The 18831-nt window shown below is 36.7% G+C and overlaps 1 protein-coding gene across 4 annotated transcripts in view; it reads right to left on the bottom strand.

Moving 5' to 3' along the window:
* The window catches only part of ZNF608 (zinc finger protein 608), a 114259-nt gene extending 99876 nt beyond the window's left edge, over positions 1–14383 (bottom strand). For 2 of the 4 annotated variants that reach the window (XM_032213437.1, XM_032213440.1), the window contains exons 1-2: positions 14088–14383; positions 10041–11058 (exon numbers count right to left, since the gene is read on the bottom strand). In XM_032213437.1, coding sequence (XP_032069328.1) covers positions 10041–10898 — 858 coding nt within the window. In that variant the 5' untranslated portion in view covers positions 10899–11058; positions 14088–14383. Of the gene's footprint in view, positions 1–10040; positions 11059–11837; positions 13198–13226; positions 13483–14087 lie in introns of those variants that run through there. The other 2 variants (XM_032213439.1, XM_032213438.1) reach the window with 2 other exon arrangements.
* Between the last annotated feature and the right edge of the window lie 4448 nt (positions 14384–18831).

Raw genomic sequence — 18831 nt, 5'->3', positions numbered from 1 at the left:
CACCACAATAAAATATCAGAAACAAATTATGTAAAGCATCTGGCATTTTGTTTATCATATAATTTTGCAAAAACATAGCAGAAACTTTGTTTCTGGAATAGAGAGAGATGTTAACAAAAGAAAGATCAATAGTGAATATGAGCTGAATATCTCAGTCATTAGGGAATTCTTCCTTTCCTTCTTTGAATTTATGGACTCTCCCTTTTCATGGGAAGGAAAAAGATTATGAAGCCCCCCATCCCCCTCGACTGCAGCTGTGGCACTTATGCCATCATTGATTGGCTTCACCCTTTTTAGACCAAAAATAATATACGGATATATATATTTCAATTATGATATCAATTTTCTGAATAAGAAATGTTAGAGAAAGTGTACAAACAGAAATAGTAAGCAAAAGAAATTAAATATATAGAATATATATAGAAAAAATATAAAGATATACACTATGTAACATATGTTTTATTATATAGATATTGTGTATGTATATTATATTTTTATATATAGTATAGATATATAAAATATATTTCTATATATAGTATAGATATATAAAATATATTTCTATATATAGAAAAAATAATAGTTAAATTTAGCTTACACCATTCACTGTGTATCTCCATGCCCTTCAGTCTTAGAAACCATTCTTGCTTCAATCACACCACATGATGCTTCATAATGTCTCTTGTCATCTCTCTTTCTGAAAAACTCATTGAGTTATTCAACCATAACTTTGTTTTTTCTCTTAACTCTTTCATTCTTTCTTTATATATTTATCTTGCACATTAATCCTATTCATTTTCATTATTATTACATTTCTACTACACCCTATTTCACCTGTTTTATTTCTACTCTACCATTCTCACATCTATGAATGCCTTTTATAAAACTTCAGCCTTAAATTATGTCCAAAACAACAGCAAATATCCATTTGAGGGGCTGCTTCAAAGCATTGGCACTGGCACAGAGGAACCTTCTAGCTTCAGCCTCCTGAAGCTCTCAGAATATGAAACTATAAACCATGAGTCCAGAAGGACCCAAGTTACTGGTAAGTGTTCCCTGTCTCGTTTATCTGGGAAGGTTGACATGACCAGAACTACCTTTGCTTCCCAATAATGTTCTGAAGCATGCTGGAAGAGCTGATGCCAGCTAGACATATTTTCAGTAAGGTGCATTGTTGCCTTCACCAAGCCATTTCCTGCTCCATTCAACACAGAGGCATGAATAATGAAGATGATCTTATTGCAAACAGATCTGGCATTAACCATCAGCACCTTGAGTCTAGTGGCACATTTTCTTTTTAGATCAAATAACCACTATGTTCTTCTACTGCATTCTTCACTCCCTTTTATATTCTACTGGTAAACCAAGATACCAATTGAACCAATCCCCCAAAAGAGTCTACTTAGGGGCAATAAAATCTAGTGCTCAATTCAACTCCCACTGCCAACTGCTTACCAGGCTCTAAACAGAACTGTTCAGAAGAATAAAAAATTCCCTAAGTGCCATTTAAAAATTAATTGGATCCATAAGGCTCAAAGGGTGGATTGTCAAATAGGTGCCACGATACCACAGAAGTCCCAAGTGGCTTCTAATTGCAAGGGTGCACATTGTAATCTGATAATAACAATCCCTATTTATTTAACACTTATCCATTCTTGACCTTGTATTTTCTTGTTTTTCTACAAGTAATAAATTTCCACTACATTAAACATACTTTAATTCTTCTGCCATAGTCAACTTTCATTTCCATATAGCAACAACAAAAAATAAACGTGCACTTCAAGTCATTTTTTTCTTTCAATGTTTCTTCCTTCCACGGAACCACATACTGCCTACTATTCATTATTTGTACATATTAAAAAGTGTCCATCCTTTTTCACATTCTATCAAAATACACAAATAAGCATCTGATTAGAGACAAGATGTAATTTCACCTCATCTCCCTCATAAATGCAAACAATTGTTCTCATTTGGTTTCTTTTATGATCTGCTGCTATTTTTTTCAATCATTTTATTAAATGTTCTTATAGAAAACATAGCTTACCGTATTTTTCGGAGTATAAGACGCACCGGAGTATAAGACGCAGCAAGATTTTGAAGAGGCAAATTAAAATAAAGTTTTTGCACTCTGCAGACCTCCTAAAAACAGCCCATTTTTCGTGAAAGCAGACCCTTTTTGTCAAAAAAGGGCATGCACAGCCTTTAGGCGGCTTACAGAGTGCTCCTGGGGAACGCAAAATCGAGCAAAAAATGGTCTGATTTTCGCTCATTTCTGCCCTCCCCAGCAGTTCTCTGCAAGCCTCCTAAAGGCTATGCACGGCCTTTTGCACGACATTTTGGTGAAGGGGCGGGGTTTAGGGAGGCCAGAAATGCTGTATTCAGTGTATAAGATGCACCCAGATTTTCATCCTTTTTTTTGAGGGAAAAAGGTGTGTCCTATACTCCAAAAATACGGTAATTTCTGACATCACAGGATTTGGTTACTTCGAGAAAGAAAAGAAAGCCACTTTTTCCTAGAGTTTATGATTTTATTTCAAAGCTCCTGACAATTATACAATTATAATATTTAGTCAACCTCTAATTCAAAGTTCTTCTTCCTGCAATTGTTCCTAAAGGACAACCTTTTGCTCTTATGTATTTTCTACTTGGAAAAGCCCTGAAGCTGGTTTCTGTGTCACCCAAATCCTAAGGCACCTGTTCTCCATCTTTCCTTTCTAATTTATTTTTGTTTTCTATTGAGGACTATTTCTAGTATGCATTGCCCTTATTTGCTGTTTTCTGATTTTTCACTTTCCATGATTTATGACATGAAACAAGTGGGAAGAAATGTCAACATATTTTAAGTCTGTGTATTTGCAGATATCTTTCTTTACTAGCTACATCAGAACTTATGAGATCAATTCACCTTATTTCTTAAATTCAAGGAGAAAGCAACAGAAAAAGGCTGAGCAATTGCTTACAGTGAGAAATCTTAGAAAGTGTCATGTGAAACCAAAGTTGAGCTCACAAACTGCCTCTGCTTAGCTTTCAGGAGTTTCCAATGTCACTTTCTCCTATTTGATGTGTTCTCACAGCTATGGGATCAACTGAAGAGGAGAACCACAGGGATGGAGTCAAGAAAAACAGAGAAGACATAGGCACGTGCTAGGTAAAAGTAGGAATCCTTTAAGTTTTGAGTATGGCCATTACAACAGCTATAATATATGAATTAAAATACATTAATATATTTAATTAATAAAAAATTAAACGCATCATTAGATGGAATATGACTGCTTCCTATGAAAATACAGCATATTAAAAAATACCATAAGAATCTTGGAGGCTCATGGAACATCCTCACTGAAATTATCCATGAAAGCTGCAAATCTTTACTTCTCTATCTAGATTGTAGAGTATATATATTGGTTTAGCATACAGTTGTTACAAGAAACCAGTCAACAAATATTCAGAATCTTTAATACATATTTTAATTAATACTAGTAATCTGTTCAATAAATAAGAATTATTCTGTTTTGTCATATATAAGAATAGATGGCTAAACTGAATTGAAGTAGTAGCATTCTGAATAGCACTTCTTTCTCCCAGGGCCGAAGGAAAAGTAGCAGATTCCAGTTGATAAAAAGTAAAGACATGAATATGTACTGTTTATGTCAGGGGTGTCAAACTCGATTTCATTGAGGGCGACATCATGGTTGCGGGGGGTGGGCTGGCCTGCTCAACATCACTTGTGTTGGAGGTGCCTATGGTGACCTGAGCATTCTGTGGTGAAAACAGGCTCCCGAGCTCCATTTTTAGCTGTGATGACCTGCTGCAACCCTCTGCCAGCAAAAATGGAGCACGGGACAGCCACGTGGCTCTGCCGAGTTCCATTTTCGCTGGCAGAGGCACCACGGGTCAGACCTTCAGTGTTTCCAGGGAGGTCCCGCAAGCCCAATCTAAGCATCTGCCTTGAGTTTGACACCCCTGTGGTATATGATTACCATTATAAATCCTTAAAAGTTTCAATTTCCATGAAATTCAAGTTGTTTGCACACTTCAATAAACATTATAAACATATATTCTTACTGCTTTTAGAACTAGTACTACGGGGATATAATATTGATCTCAAAATGTTTCAAACTAGATTATAAATTTAGATTATTCAAATAATTTAATGATGCAATATATAAGTGCCATATGGCCAATTATATTCCTAAGAGGCAATTTAGAAGTTAAGCCATCTTCGTCTATGGTAGCCAAAAAACAGGTGTCTGGTAATACTTTTTCAGACTATAGCAAATCATAACTTCATCCTGATGATGTAGAAGTGGTAATGCTGAGGTAAGTAAAATGTGAAATAGATTCTATCCTATCAATTAGAAATAGTAATGTATTTCAAATCCATTATTTGTTAAGACTTTCTAAAATAGTTGAAACCTTTGATGTAAGGTAAGCAATCTCTCATTCAAACCTGTTGGTGTAGTTTCACTGTTCCAGAACAGTTACCTTGAGATCTTGAATGTCCTGGGTTAAAATGTCCCAGCATTATTTTATCTTCGTTTTGAACATTGATGTCAAATTTGTAGGAATTTGTTATTTTGTGAAACATTTGGTCTGTTTGTTCAACACAAAACACAGGATGGCTTTTTTTTTTTTTGCAAATAGTGGAATATTAAAAGAAGAACATGTAAACTTATCTCTGATCTTGTGCATAAAGTATTTGGGTCTGTGATGTACTGTTGCCATAAATGTGAGGCAAAGTTGACATTTGAGCTGTTACCAGTGGTGTTCCATATTGTCTGCTGTTTGTATTGCTTGCGAAAATCTGTTAAAGGTTGGGTGGTTGACAATATTGAAACATGGGTCTGATATCCAGTGCAGATAACGGACTGATAATAGAAAATGCAGTGACATTGTGCAATATGGGTTGTAGCTTATTAATAATATGTTTCAGTGGCTTGAGATAAGTTGTAGATGACAACTAACAGTGTTCTATTGCTTTGTTTTTGTGGCCTTTTAATAGGTTCCCCCAGGGAATTGATCCCAACAAGGTTCATTCATTACACTGGTATTTTGTTTTGTTTTTCATTTTAAGGCCAGTGATATTATAGCAACTATAATTCGTACATAGAACAGAATCTCTGCCACTGAATGCTAAAGCTTTTTTCTTCCTCTGAAAAAGACCAGATTTTTTTATAACTGAGATGGGGACAAGTAGTTTTAAGGTTTAAGTAATTGTTGATAAAGTAGCTTTCCAATTATCACAGCCCTGCCAGGAAAAGCAGGAATGCATTGTTTGTTAATGATCACAACCAGGGGTCCATGCTTAACTCTTTTGTCAGAACTACAGCAGATCCTCCCTGCAGCTTCACCATTAACATGCCTGTTTCCTGTCAGCCTACTCAGAGATAATGTCATTTATCTCAAGGGGGCACAAGACCAGTCATTAGCTTCAATAACAGACTTCAAACAAAGGCCGGATGATGTTTTATCCAAGGTGCATGATCAACAGTCAAGAATCTTACTGCTTAAGAATTAAGAAATTTAGAGCTTCCATTAAAAAAAAACCCAATTGTTTTCACATAATATATCAATAATTTTACTTAACATTTTTAAAGAGTTCATTTCTTAGAAATGTAAGTGGACAGCTTTTATCACATATGATTTGATAAATGGTATTAACTCACTAAATTTATCCTTTGGGAGATTTCCCTCTCTCTTCAAAGTTCTTTTTTTCTTTTTTGCCTCTGGGAAAAAAATGATGGAATAATTCAACCACTTGCTAAGTAATGAGTCTTTTGAAAAACTGACCCTCATTGTGGTTGCCTGCTGGAGTTGATTATGTGTATTCTCAATTATTCAGTGTCAAACAAACCTTTCATTAAAAATATGGGTGACTATAATATATATCGTCCCTGAGTTTTTTTATTTTAGCAATTTATGATTATTCTATAAAGTTACAGTTAAACATTTGAAATCTAAAAACAAAGATCAGCCAATGAGTTTATTCATCTCTGTTTTACTCTGAAAACTTGAAGTAGTATGCACACATTCCACTTTACTTGGAATTTTGTTATTGAACACCTCTGTGGTTATATGATATTTATGCTTGGCAGCATTAACATTCTTTTCAATTACTGAACCATGAAATGCTGCTTTACAAAAATAGTACTTATATAGCTACCATTAAAAAGGGCTTAAAGGAAAACTTCTTAAAATAAAAAGAATAAATTTAATATCAATATAGCTTTATATTTTTTTGCTTTTTTTCAACTGGGTATTTATGAAATTATTTATAATGGTAACATTTTCTGCTATCTCATGTCAAATCAATTTGTTTTTCCCATTTGTTCACAATGAGGAAATCTCTTTAAATATTCTGCTGTATAAATATTTCTCACCATTCTCTACTGTTTCAGTGTTACTTTAACCTTACTGAGGAATTCAATACAGAATGGACCTTGTCTGAGGGGGTCAGTATGTTCACAAAGAAAGCTTTCCTCAGCCTAAAGACAGCATCTCTTCACCTCCACCGCCCCCCTCCCAGCCAAATGTGGTCACACTACTAGACAACCCTATATAGGACATTAAGAACTCTGAACTGAGCTCATTGTTAAGCACCCAGTAGTTATCAGTGTTTTCAACAGCTAAATCTCTTATGTAGCTTTCAAAACTGTTTGCTGTCAAATCACAATGGACTTTGTTCTTAGCTACAATCCGTGACCTTTCTGCCCCTTCTCTCACTCAACTATGAATAAATGAGTCCCAAATCCTAGCATTCATGGGCATATTTACATACAAACAACATATACTTCCATAACCTCATGTAGTCAAAACATTTTCAAAATGTTCACTATCCTTCAACATTAAAGGAAACATGAAAAAGTTCAGAATGTGTACTACAAGTTTCACACTATAATAAATGTACATGAATACAAAGAAGCAACCTAATTACAACAGAAAATTACTCTGCATGCTGATAAAACAGTGAACAGCTCATCCTCTACTTCTTCTTCTAAAGAACAACCAATTAACAACACATATCCTACTTAAATGCATTAAGGTATATTATACACATTATATAACATTATATATGAAGTTATATAAAATTATCATGCAAAGTGTTGGATGAACACGCAGAAAAACAGTAGGCAAAATATCAAAAAACTCCAGACAGACAAATCTTAGGTTGATTAAATTTTTCTGTAACTTGATAGTTGAAATTTGGCAATGTTGAAATGGAGCAGGTTTTAACATTCCAGCCCCTCCTGTCACTTCCTGGCAACCAAATCTTTTCCTTTGTTTTACTCACTGAAACATGTAATTGGTATGCTAAATACCAAAAGGGTTGAACAAGCACATAACCTCTGACATTTTGCAAACTTAAAAGAAATAATTAGTGGATGCCAAAAGATTCCACTGAACATATTTTCACATGGCTTCAAAAGATAAACAGAAAAAACCTAAAATTGGCAATTCAGCAATACATAAGAAAATAAATTGGAATCACACCATTAAGGAAGCTTTAACTGTCTTTTTGTTATTGTTGTTGTTAAAAAAAAAAGCCCTATTCCAAGAAAGAAACCTCAGAGTTTAAATGTTCAGCGATTGCTTAATTTAAAAAAGAAACAAGTTAAAAGACATCCAGATTTAAGTGTATAAACTGATTCATTCACCCACTGTTGCCAGATCCATGCTGAAGCCAAGAAAGATTTTATTTTGGGCTCTTCCCCAACTTGTCTCTCAATAAAGGCCAATTTAATTTTCAGGGTTTTTTTTCAAGCAAGGCTGCCCTTGAATGTTTGTTTTTAAATACTGTTTGAAAAACAGCCATATTATTAGTTTTACATTCACATGACTTGATTAAAAGGAATTTCCCTCAACAGTAAAAGAAAAAAAAACTCAGGATGTTTAAGACAGTAAGCCAACATCCTCCTTCCAGAGACAATGGGCAGCTCTGCAGGGCTCTAACAAGTGAAGCCATTAAAGTCAATATAAGGCTGCAGCAGTGGGTGTTACTAGTAATTCAAGCTCTACCAATTCTATACAGACAAGAACTGAAATGAGAAGTGCTCTTTTGGCAAAAAGCTACTCCAGACTGGTTTGTTCCTAGTTTACACATTACCTCATTTACATTACACTGGCTGAAATGTACTTGCTTGTGTATGAATTCATTCCTCATATAATTTCTTGTGCGACTAGTATGAAAAGGAACACAAAAACTGGAGAAAACCACACCACTCTCTAATCTCTTGTTGCCATGACAGCAGCCTTTGAGATACTGAAATGTTCAGATTGCCAGCTAAACAAAATTGTTGAATGTGAACATTTGGCTGAAAGATTAAAAGGCTAAGGGGGTTACAAAAGGGCAGCACCTCCCACATTCCAGGCATCCACTGAATCCAATCAAATGGCTCTGACTCTTTAACCACAACTATTGTGAAGACTGGATTAGAGCAATTTATCTAGATAGTTAAAGCAGATTAGAGAACTACAATTTGAAGACTATTGGCAACAAAAGCAAATGCCTACTGTACTAAGTTAATTAAAAAAAAAAAACAAGCATTGGATTTTAGGATAGTTTTCAGACCAAGGAGAAACACTGCACTAACTCAGAAGACAAACCAAATTTAGGATGTAAACTGAGCTAGTGTTTTTTTTAATTGGCTGAAGGTAGCAGCAGGGGAGGGGGGGAGAAAGAGGTAGTGTTGAATCACCATTCAAAGCCCTAGTTTGCAGGCTTATAATTAGAAATTAATTTTATATATTATATAAGGTTTATGTGCTCTAAATTAATTACCTTGGCGATCATTTTTTAAACCACACAATTTTTTGCAGCAAACAGTTTCCTGTTGAGGAGTTACAGGAGCCTAATATTTACTAAAGTATATTGTGCAAATTCACCAAATGCCTTTTAAATAGCACATTTTCAGAGTTCTTTAAGCTGTAGTGTACTAAATAAGCCAGCTAAAAACTTTCTCACTTTTGGACATTAGGCTGGGAATTGTAAAGAGGAATAATGTCAAGACAATTGTATACAATCATGTTGCAAACCATTGCTCTGCATGGAAGTAGGGAGGGGTTGTCTTTTGTTTAAACAACCTGTGGAATTAATTTGAGTCTTAATTATAACGCAACAATAGCTCCCTGGATGACAAAGAAACCTTCTGTCTTCTGGATACAGAACAATTGGTGCTTACCCCAAACCCTGCCCCAGTGAGCAGCCAAGAGAAATCAGTAGCTTCCACTTCCCCTCACAATGCAAGGCCATTTATCCTTAACAGAGCACATTCTTCAGACTTTAGTGAAGAGGAAGAAAAACACACACATTTTTTCAGCTATTCAACAAACACGCAGTGCACATCCAGGAACTCTCTGAGAATGTAGATAAGAAGAAAAGAGACTTCTGGACAGAGGACAAAGTGTTCATCTATATTTGGAGATAAAGGTTGTACACACAGATTTCAGGACAGTGTGGGTTCCCCTCCCCCACTGGACTTGCACCAAACAGCTTCTAAGCACACGGCATGCCTGCTGACAAAGCATGCCTTATGGCAGTTTCTGAATTATGTAGAGCGTCTTGGCTTTTGTACAAGAGGCAATAACTCTCTAACAACTCCTTCTCCCCACACCCACACCAAGATTATCTCTCTAATTCAAGGAGCTAAAGGAATCAAGAACCTGTTTAATCGCTCTTCCTTGTAAATCAAAGGATGGTGCAAGTTATTCAGATACCTGGAGAGACAGAACACCTCCCCTCCCCCCCTCCTCCAACAGACACCACCAGGATTTCAATGTAGGATACACACAAAAGGCTTCATTCCAAACAGCAATCACAACAACCTCCCAACTTGCAAGATAAAACACAATGAAAGCAAAACCCATCAAAGTGACAATTTAGACATCTTTTCCTAAAAACCAAACACTCCATGTCAGATAACATATAACCCCAGGCCATAGGTAGGCAATTCAGAACATTAACTATAAAGAAATAATGAACCACATACAAACAGAAGCAGAGTTGTACAAAATTTATCGAACAATGAATGGTGAATTACTCCTACCTTTTCTGTTTTCAGCTTTTTTATTCTCCTGTGGCTTTCCTCTTCTTCCTCTTCTTTCTTTACCAAAATAGAGTTCCCCATTAACCCTGAATCTGGAGCACTTTTGTTCACATCCCCAGCTGTGGAGGAGGAGGTACAATTGAAAGGGATGCTGCTCCCAGCACAACCTCCCTTGGCCCCAAAACTGTACAAGTGCCCAGGAGCAGTTTGGCTAGAGTTATTTGAGGGTCCTTGCTGTAGATCAAGTTGCCGGTCTTTCCTGGATTTCCCTCCATCTTTATCCCGCTTGGAGCCTCTGCTGGCTTGGGTTTTACCTGTTTTCTCCTCCTTAGTTTTCCCACAATTGGCAAGAGTGTTGTTATTGATGCTGGTGGTACTATTATTGCCATTTGGGCTGCTGTTCATACTTTGACCCAGTGCTGAATTCATGCCACCTGCCTCGCTTGGGCGCCCTTGGACTTCCTGCCTCTTGCCAGCACTGCTGATTTCAGGAATTCCATACAAGGCAGCAGAAGGCAGAGATTTACTAGCATCCTTCGAAGTTTTACTCCTTTTCACTTTTGATTTGCTAGTTTCTTTGTGTGAGGAATTCCCCTGAGAAGCAGGGGGCTGAACAGAAGAAAATTTTAGGCCATCAGCTAAGGCTGAGGTAGGATTAATTCCACTAGAAGCAAGACTCCCACAATCCTTGGAATTGGTAGAATTATTCATCTCAAACTTTTGTCTGTCTTTTTCCAAATCTGCATCCAAATCAATTATTAAATTCCCAACCCCGATTTCCCAGTCATCACCACTGTCATAGGTATCAACTGTGTTTGGATCCACACATTTGCCAGCAGTGGAAGTGTTCAATGACATCCTGAAGATGAGAACTCTTGAGTAAAAATCAGACGAACTTTCCTTTGTAGATAAGGGGACATTCGTTTATCTCCGTGGGACTTTTTAAAGTGTAACTCTTCTTGCTTTCCTCCCCCAGGTATATCTGGGTATATACCCTGAAGTCCAGGTCCACCTTTTCCTGTGAGGAAGGGGAAAAGTCGAATATTTCTTGGCTGGGTCTTATCAGAATACAGTCAAACTGATATTAGAGGCACATAAGAAAAGACATTCCATATATTAATTTTTGACATGTCTGTAAAACTGAAGCCTTTGATAATAAGCCTCTTTTCTACGGTTGCATCCCATCATCCATGATAATTTCTTAAAATGCCATGTGCCCAAAAAACAAACCAACCAAAAAAACCCAAGCCCAAAATAATTATACTCTTAAATTGCAGCATTTAATTCCACAAAATTCAAAACTATCAAATGTGATTCTGTATCATTTAAGCACAATGAGGAAACCTCTCTCTCTAAAACCCATTTTCCCCATTATGGGGGGGGGGAGAATCACCACCCCCTTCAAGTTCTGTATCTGTTCCCTAGACTGAATTAGCTTGTTTCTGAAAGGAAGTATCTCTGAGAACAAAATAACAATAAAAGTACATTCATTCTAAGATTTTAATCTGAGGGAAAGGAATGCACCATTTTTATTTAAAATGCATTTAAGATAACACATCTCAAAGTGGTTCTAATGTCCACTTAGGTCACCTACTGCTCAGACTGTTAAATATAGTATTACTGACTGTACAGGAAACTGATTAAGACATACACTTTAAACGTTCTATACCAAGGTGGCCTCTAACCGCAAGAAAGTGTGTGCTTGACACAGCTTAGCTAAAATTATTTTTAAAGGAATCTTTTTTCTCTTAATGTCCATGTCCAAATATTTAGATATATATTATGTACATTGCTTACCTTTAATCCTTTATCATTTTTTTAAAAATTAAGCCAGAGAAATCAAAATTCTGTTCTTGCTGGTCTCAGCAAGAACTCAATATCCCACTTCATTTTACTTAAAGAGCAAGTAATCAAGAAGTAAAAACCAACTAACATTTCGGGCACTGTAATCGTCAAGAAACATATTTCCTTCCTTTTTGGCACACAAAAGAGGTTCTTTCCTCCCACCTTTTTTTTTTTAAAAAAATATGGTTTTCCTTCTTAAGTATTTTGTTCCTCACAACTTCACAGGCTGAAAGATAGTATTTCACATTCAAAACACCAGAAGCCACAAGCACACAAAAAATCCTTTTTTTCTTCTTTCCTTGAACAAGCACCAAGATATGATTGTAATAAAGAAATAAAAATTGAAAAACGTTTTCCGCAAGTTCACATCCAGTCTTCAGTTCCAGCTTCTGTAGCCATCCTGATCAGTAAGTAATGATTCCATGAAACAAACCTACAGGCGTCCGGTTGTTACAAGGCAGAATGTGCTAACATCGAGGAAAATTAGTGAAGGGGGGGGAGGGAAAGGACTGAAAATCTGGGCTGGATTCCGCCTGTTAGTTGGGAAGTGGGGTTTTTTTTCTCCTCCGGTGCTCACAGATCTGACTTCTTGAACTAACTTGAGGGGGGGGGAATGGAAGGGAGAAGGAGAAGAATAAAATCAGGGTCTGATGAACCAGTTATCAAAACATCTGATGGAGTGTTGAAAAAAAAGAAAGTCTGAAAATGAAGCAAATATTCCTAAACAGAGAAAATGATTGAAAGTTTTTGAGGGAATAGGTCTTTTTTTCCCCCAATTAAATACCAGTTCCTGGAGAGGAGATGTAGTTTTAAAACAAACAGATCACAGAATGAGCCATTCGGTAATTAAGAATCCGAAGAGATAAAATGTGTCATTATTTTTAGAACAGAGATTTTGTTTGGTCCTCCCTTCTACTCTCGAAAAATGTTTCAGCCAACGCTGGTTCATCTTTCACATTTCCTTCTTCCCTTCTCGCCTTTCGATCTTGGCTTTAGTATTTTTAATTAGCTGGTGTTTGGAAGATAAAAAAACGGTAATGAATTGTTGATAGATTGGAAACTGCAGAGTCGGTTCGCTGGAAATGTATCAGGGAGAAAACAGAAGAGGGAGGCAGGGAGGGAGGGGGATGGGCGGGTTAGTAGCAACCAACCACCTAAAAGGAGCGATTTTGTTACAGTTCAAGCTTTTCACATCACGTGAGGATCAAGGGCTCAATTGGTTGTCGTGAGAACAAAAAATGGGTGACAACCGTATCAAGAAAATACTGATCTGGTCTTTAAAAGGCGGAGGGGGGGAATCTATTTCCTCTCTTCCTTCATCCCCTCTTTCCCCCTCCCTACCTGCTGGGGCTGGAGCAGCTACAAGTTATGCATCTGAAACGCTGCTCCCGAGAAGTGACTACTCCCGATATAAGAGGTGAAATGAGCACCCCAGGTTTGCAAACCGTCTGTTGCAGTGGGAGGAGGGCGATCGTCCCCTTTCTCGCCCTTTCTCTGAATTCGGTGCCATCAGGAATTCGCCATGAGGAGGATGGCTTCGTGGCGGATTTTTAAATGCCTCTCTTCTCTTTCTCTCTACAGCACAACGAAACATTCCGTGGCATTCAAATTAGTATTTTCTTTATTGGATCATGGCAGTTCTATGGGCGGGATAGGGGAACCGGAGCAGCTTTTTAAGGGTGGTAGAAAAATGTTCACTGCACCCACAACACACGGGCATCCTCCTCCTGCCCCACTTTTAACAGCAGATTGTTTATTTGCATGTGACAGAAGAAAATCTTTCCCTTCCAAAGGATCTTAAATTCGGTTTTCTTTATCAAGCTTTTGTTTTAGGGCTGATCTTGAAGCAAGGAACAAGGCGATCTTTAAATCTGTTTTTGTTTTTGTTTTTTAATTTCCCCCATTTGGTCAGTTAAACCCCAAAAGGTAATACGCTTTAGCGCGCTCCTTCCCCCCTGCTCTTCCCCTCAAGTGTACTTTCCAGGATGATTTGTGTGAGAAATTGCAATGCTTTCACCCTCTCCTACGTACCCTTTGGTGTATTTTTGTTTTAAACCCACCTACAACCAAGCTTTCTTTGCAATGCACATCTTTCTTAACGCTCGCTCCCCTTTTCATATGAAAAAGAGACAGATAAGAGAGATAAGATAGCTCTAAGATATCCCCTCTAAGTGCTATCGATACACACGAAGTCGTACTTACTGTATCGAATCGAGTTGACCTTTTCCTTCTACAAGTGCAATGAGTGTGTATGGTTGCAGTCGATTTTTTTTTTATTTTTGGAAAAAAAATTAATTTCCTCGACAGATTAAGGGGGGGCTTTTGAAGAAAAGAGCACCAGATTTCGTGAACCATTAAAGGCTTTTTTCTAAATTGAAATAAAAAAACCTTGAAAACATAGAGCCTTTCATTTTCTCACATGAGCTCGCTCTCTTACACACACTGCATAAATCAAGCTGCCTTTACTGCACTACTGAACAGCAGAAATCAGAACTGGAGAGAAGCTAGAGTGTGAAGCAAGCCTAGACTCCCGTACCTGAAAGGGACTTTTCTTTGTTCCCAATGCCCTTTCCCTTCTGTCCAATCAGAAGCCAGCTTTTATGAAACTGAGCCGTCTCATTGGATGGTGGTTCTTCTTAGCTGCCGGAGGGTGTGAGAAATGCGCGCACACCCACATACAGACACAGTCTTGTATTTTGCAATCCTCAGCCTATAGGAGTCCTCCATTAGGCAAGTCTCTTGCTACAGCAAGATATAAATATGTTTCCTATTTCAATTACGGCATTAGCCTATACGTTTTATTTAAATGAAAGGATCAGGTAAGGAGTGGGTAGGACTGCACCATATATCCCAGAGACGGAATAAGGGGGACTCCCTCGTTTATACCATTTCAGCGTCCAAGATTTGCGTCTGCAGGCAAAGCCACAATTAATGGCTTCCTTGTGCGCCTTTTCCAAGAACCAATTGAAAAATCTTACCGTTTCTCCGAGTGTTTTCTCTCCCCCCCCCCACTGACTCTCTGTACCATTTGACTTTGTACGTAGGTCTTTTCTGATATTGATGTGTGTTTTCCAGAGCAGAAAGGGGTGCGTGTGAGAGGGAGAGATATTTTCCCAAAGGAAAACAGTCTCTTTCTCCTTCCCCCATTCTCTTTGCTTTGCAGGGGTATTCAGCCGACATGCTGCGCGATCGCCTTTTCTCACCCTTCTCCCTTCGTTTTTCCACACTTTATTTTCTGCTCATTTTTACAATATGACTTAAGTAGGGCATTTCGATTTTTATTATGGAGAGGAGTAACCCTTTTGTTTCCAGCTTGCTGATTTACTGCTGCAAGCAGTGAACTGGAATAGGAAGAAACCACTTACCAACCGCGTGAACACATGAGTGAGAATGCAATTATTTTCTGGTCGCCCTTCCCCCAGTTAACCTCTTTGCAGTGAAGCACTTCATCAAGAATTATATTTTGTTGTAGATGTACAACCAAGAATGTACTAAAGCTGTGGTATATTCTGGTGTCAGAAAATTGCAAAGTCTGCATTGGCGGAACCTATCTCGGTAGCCCTTCCCCCACTCTTTCTGTACAGAGTATGTTATTTTGTTCCAGACAGCCTATTTTACATACTTAAGCAAAACCTGAAATAATCAAAACGTCCAGTTATTGGAAGATAGTGCTCTCAGAGGTCATGCCTAATAAACCATTAAGCATGTGCACGATAGTTAATAGCAGCCATTGTTTAGATGGACATATGTGTTTTATAGCTTCTTTAAAAGCTTTTGGTTTTGCTGTTATCTTTCATCAATGGGAATCAGGAACGCGTTTTTAAAGAAATACTTCAACAGATAAAGAACAATTTTCTCCAAATGTTAAAAGTATAAAATTTGAAGTATGGGGTTTCAAATTATAACAGCTTGCGCTCAATTGTGTGGTTTGATATTTTGATACCCAAAAGCTATTCTGTTCTCGGCTCGATATTTGGTGCTAAATCTCTGGATGAATAAATATGATGAGCCTCCTTGAAACAATATATTTGCCTGGCAAGAATTGCATTTGATCAAACCTAGGGTTGAGCCGCTTTGTGTGCTTACCACTGCTGTTGAGGTCAAAAAGACTTACAAGTGTAGCCAATGTACACAATGCCCAGTTATTCTTGCTCACATCTTACATATTTGCCAATTGCCCTAAAATTCTTCTGCAAAAAACTTCCATAATTGAGTTTCTTTTTTAATGAGTTAACAATGGTTGGAACAGTTCTGCACTGCCACTAAATTTTGGTACAGTTGTAAATTCATCCAACAAATGTTATGGAAGGAAGGGTTTTGATTACAAACACACCAATCATGAAATAGCCACATATGTCACTAATTTATTAGGTGATTTTGTTTGATTTGGTTTAATTTATACTACTCATGTAGTTTGTTATTTTTTATATATTTATGGCACAGAATTCTTTGTGATCCTGACCATTGTGGCTTATTCAACAAAATTTAACAAAATCATTAGTGCAATGTGTGAACTGTAGTATAGTTTAATGACAATAATGCAAGACTATATTTGTATAGAAATAAATTCTGCTTTGTTCAGTTATGCACTTTGCAGTTATGATTTAGACCTTATGAAGCACAGAGTAATTATATTAATCCATGCCAATAATTCATTGTTAACTAGTAAAAAAGATCACAATTTGTAATTCATCTCTTAAAATTATAATTCTGATACTGCCTGCTAAAAAAAGTAAGAACTTGGGTCTGTAGATTCAGTTGTAAAATTTGAACCCTCCAGGAAGGCAAACTGGATATTTGATTGGGAAATCTTGAATGCAACAAGAAGAGCCCTTTTAATTTTTAGTTCTGCGACATAATCTGGTCTTGCAAAGAGAAAACTAAATCATTGTTTCCCTCTACCGTGTCCACTATCCAAATTCAATTTGGTATAAAAGATATTTTTGCATAGCAGATTCTTGAAGCTCAGAAAAAGTTGTATAACCTTCTTATTCAGGAAATTACAAAAAAGTTATGGAAATTAGTGCCAGAAAACCGTCTCTTTTACTTGGAGAAAGGATTAAGTGATTGAGTGACACTTTATATGGGATATACTGTAGTAAAGGGAATTTAGGAGAAGTAGTTAATGCTGAGGCTAATGCTATTTCAGGAAGAGCTGAGATAGCCAGTTCTATACCTATTGAAATGTCAGTAGTGTATTAAGCATCTCAGTTCATAAATACTGCAAATTCAGCCATCTCTCTCTCCCCCCCCCCCTTGTCTCCCTCCCCCCACTCTCTCTAAATAGATAACAGTAAATAGATGAATGACTTGAACTTCATTACAGGATCTTATGTCAGCAGCAAACTGGGAGGAAAAATAGTAAATTTTAAAGCGGTTGAATTGAGGAATAATCAAGTTTGAGAAACACTTTTTGATGCATTTTAAATAACTACAGTCTTGCTAAAAATGGAAGGTTTCTTGGAAGTGAGGAGTCTGGAAAATAGGTCTGTTTATAGCAGTGCAGTGCAATTTAAATAAAGCTTTGTTCCAATTCTTAGGTTGTATTCCCACACAGTGTCTCAGAATACACAGCAATATGCTAACAATAGCAAATGAGCTTTTGAAACAAGGTGAAATTTGTTGGTTAAAGAAATGAAGATTGCAATAAAAATGTTTAGCAATAATAATAAAACTCTACACTTTGTAAACTGCTTTGAAATGTTTTTGTTGTGCTGTTTTTTCACCTAATTGTGAAGCACTGTTTTTGCCAGTGTGTTAAATAAAGTTTGTAGATGAGACTTCAAAGTAATTTTTAACAGAACTGTGAACAATTAAGTCTTAATAAGATTGCACTTTGACAACCCCTATATATGTGTACTCTAAAACATGGTGTATTCTGAAACTATGTATAAGATTTACTTAAATAGAAATCAGATTATAAAATAAAAATATGACTATGTTGTCAAGGTATTTGAAAGATGGTAGAAAAAGGGAAAAGTATGAACATTAATAAATGTATATTATGCTAACTAATCAGCATATGATATTTGGATCTTTTTGTTTTACAGAATATTGCTAAAAGCATATTTGAACTAAGTATTGGATAATAATAATAATTCTGGATAAAGAGAATGTCAGTGACCAATACTCATAGATGAACCTCTGAAAATATTTTTCTTCCTTTGCTTTTGTTTTTCCCATGTTGTTTTTCCAATGAAATTGCAAATATTTCATCTCATTTTTACTCACTGCTTTTCACATTACTATTTATAAGAAATCAACATTGAGATGATTAGGGCTTTTTGGAGGAGGAATTAAATAAAATAGTACTTACACAGGTCACTGTTGGATTTTTCTTTTCTTTTTTTTCTTTTTGAATAATATATATTTTACTTATTTGGTTAATAGCCCCCATTTTTCAAAATCAACCTCTTGTTTAGACATGTTTCACTTTAGGCTGTTTCATGTCTGCAAAATTACAGTCATTTGCACATTATTATTACAGTGAGTGGGAGACAGATTGTATTTAACACTGGGTAGGGGGAGGGTTATTATGGGAAGTGATCTTATACGGTCAGCACATAAATTCAGTCTGAAGAAAATTGCTTCTGAATAGTTAGTCTGTTCTCTCGCCAAGGAATGGTCACTGGGTGAGATTGCAAACATGCTTCTGCTTTATTTGTATTATACAATCCGAATGTTACAGAAGGACAGTCCATTGAACAAATGTTTTTGTAACTGAAACTGACAGGGGTGAAATAGCATCACTACATCCCACCATATTCTTATAATTCAGAATATGGTTAATGGGAAAGGGGTAGGTGTTTTCAAAAATAAGCCTACTTTAATGGGCGTAGTTATTGAATCATGCTGTTTTGTAAAAGGCACAATTACCTGGAGCATATTAGCAGGCCCATGTGGATTCTTCATATATTTAGCAGCAACATGTTGTTAATAAAGCAGG

Source organism: Thamnophis elegans, chromosome 3, assembly GCF_009769535.1.
Source record: "Thamnophis elegans isolate rThaEle1 chromosome 3, rThaEle1.pri, whole genome shotgun sequence".
Classification (NCBI taxonomy): Eukaryota; Metazoa; Chordata; class Lepidosauria; order Squamata; family Colubridae; genus Thamnophis; species Thamnophis elegans.
The sequence above is the reverse complement of the archived record's forward strand: the minus strand, read 5'-3'. Positions and strand labels throughout refer to the sequence as shown.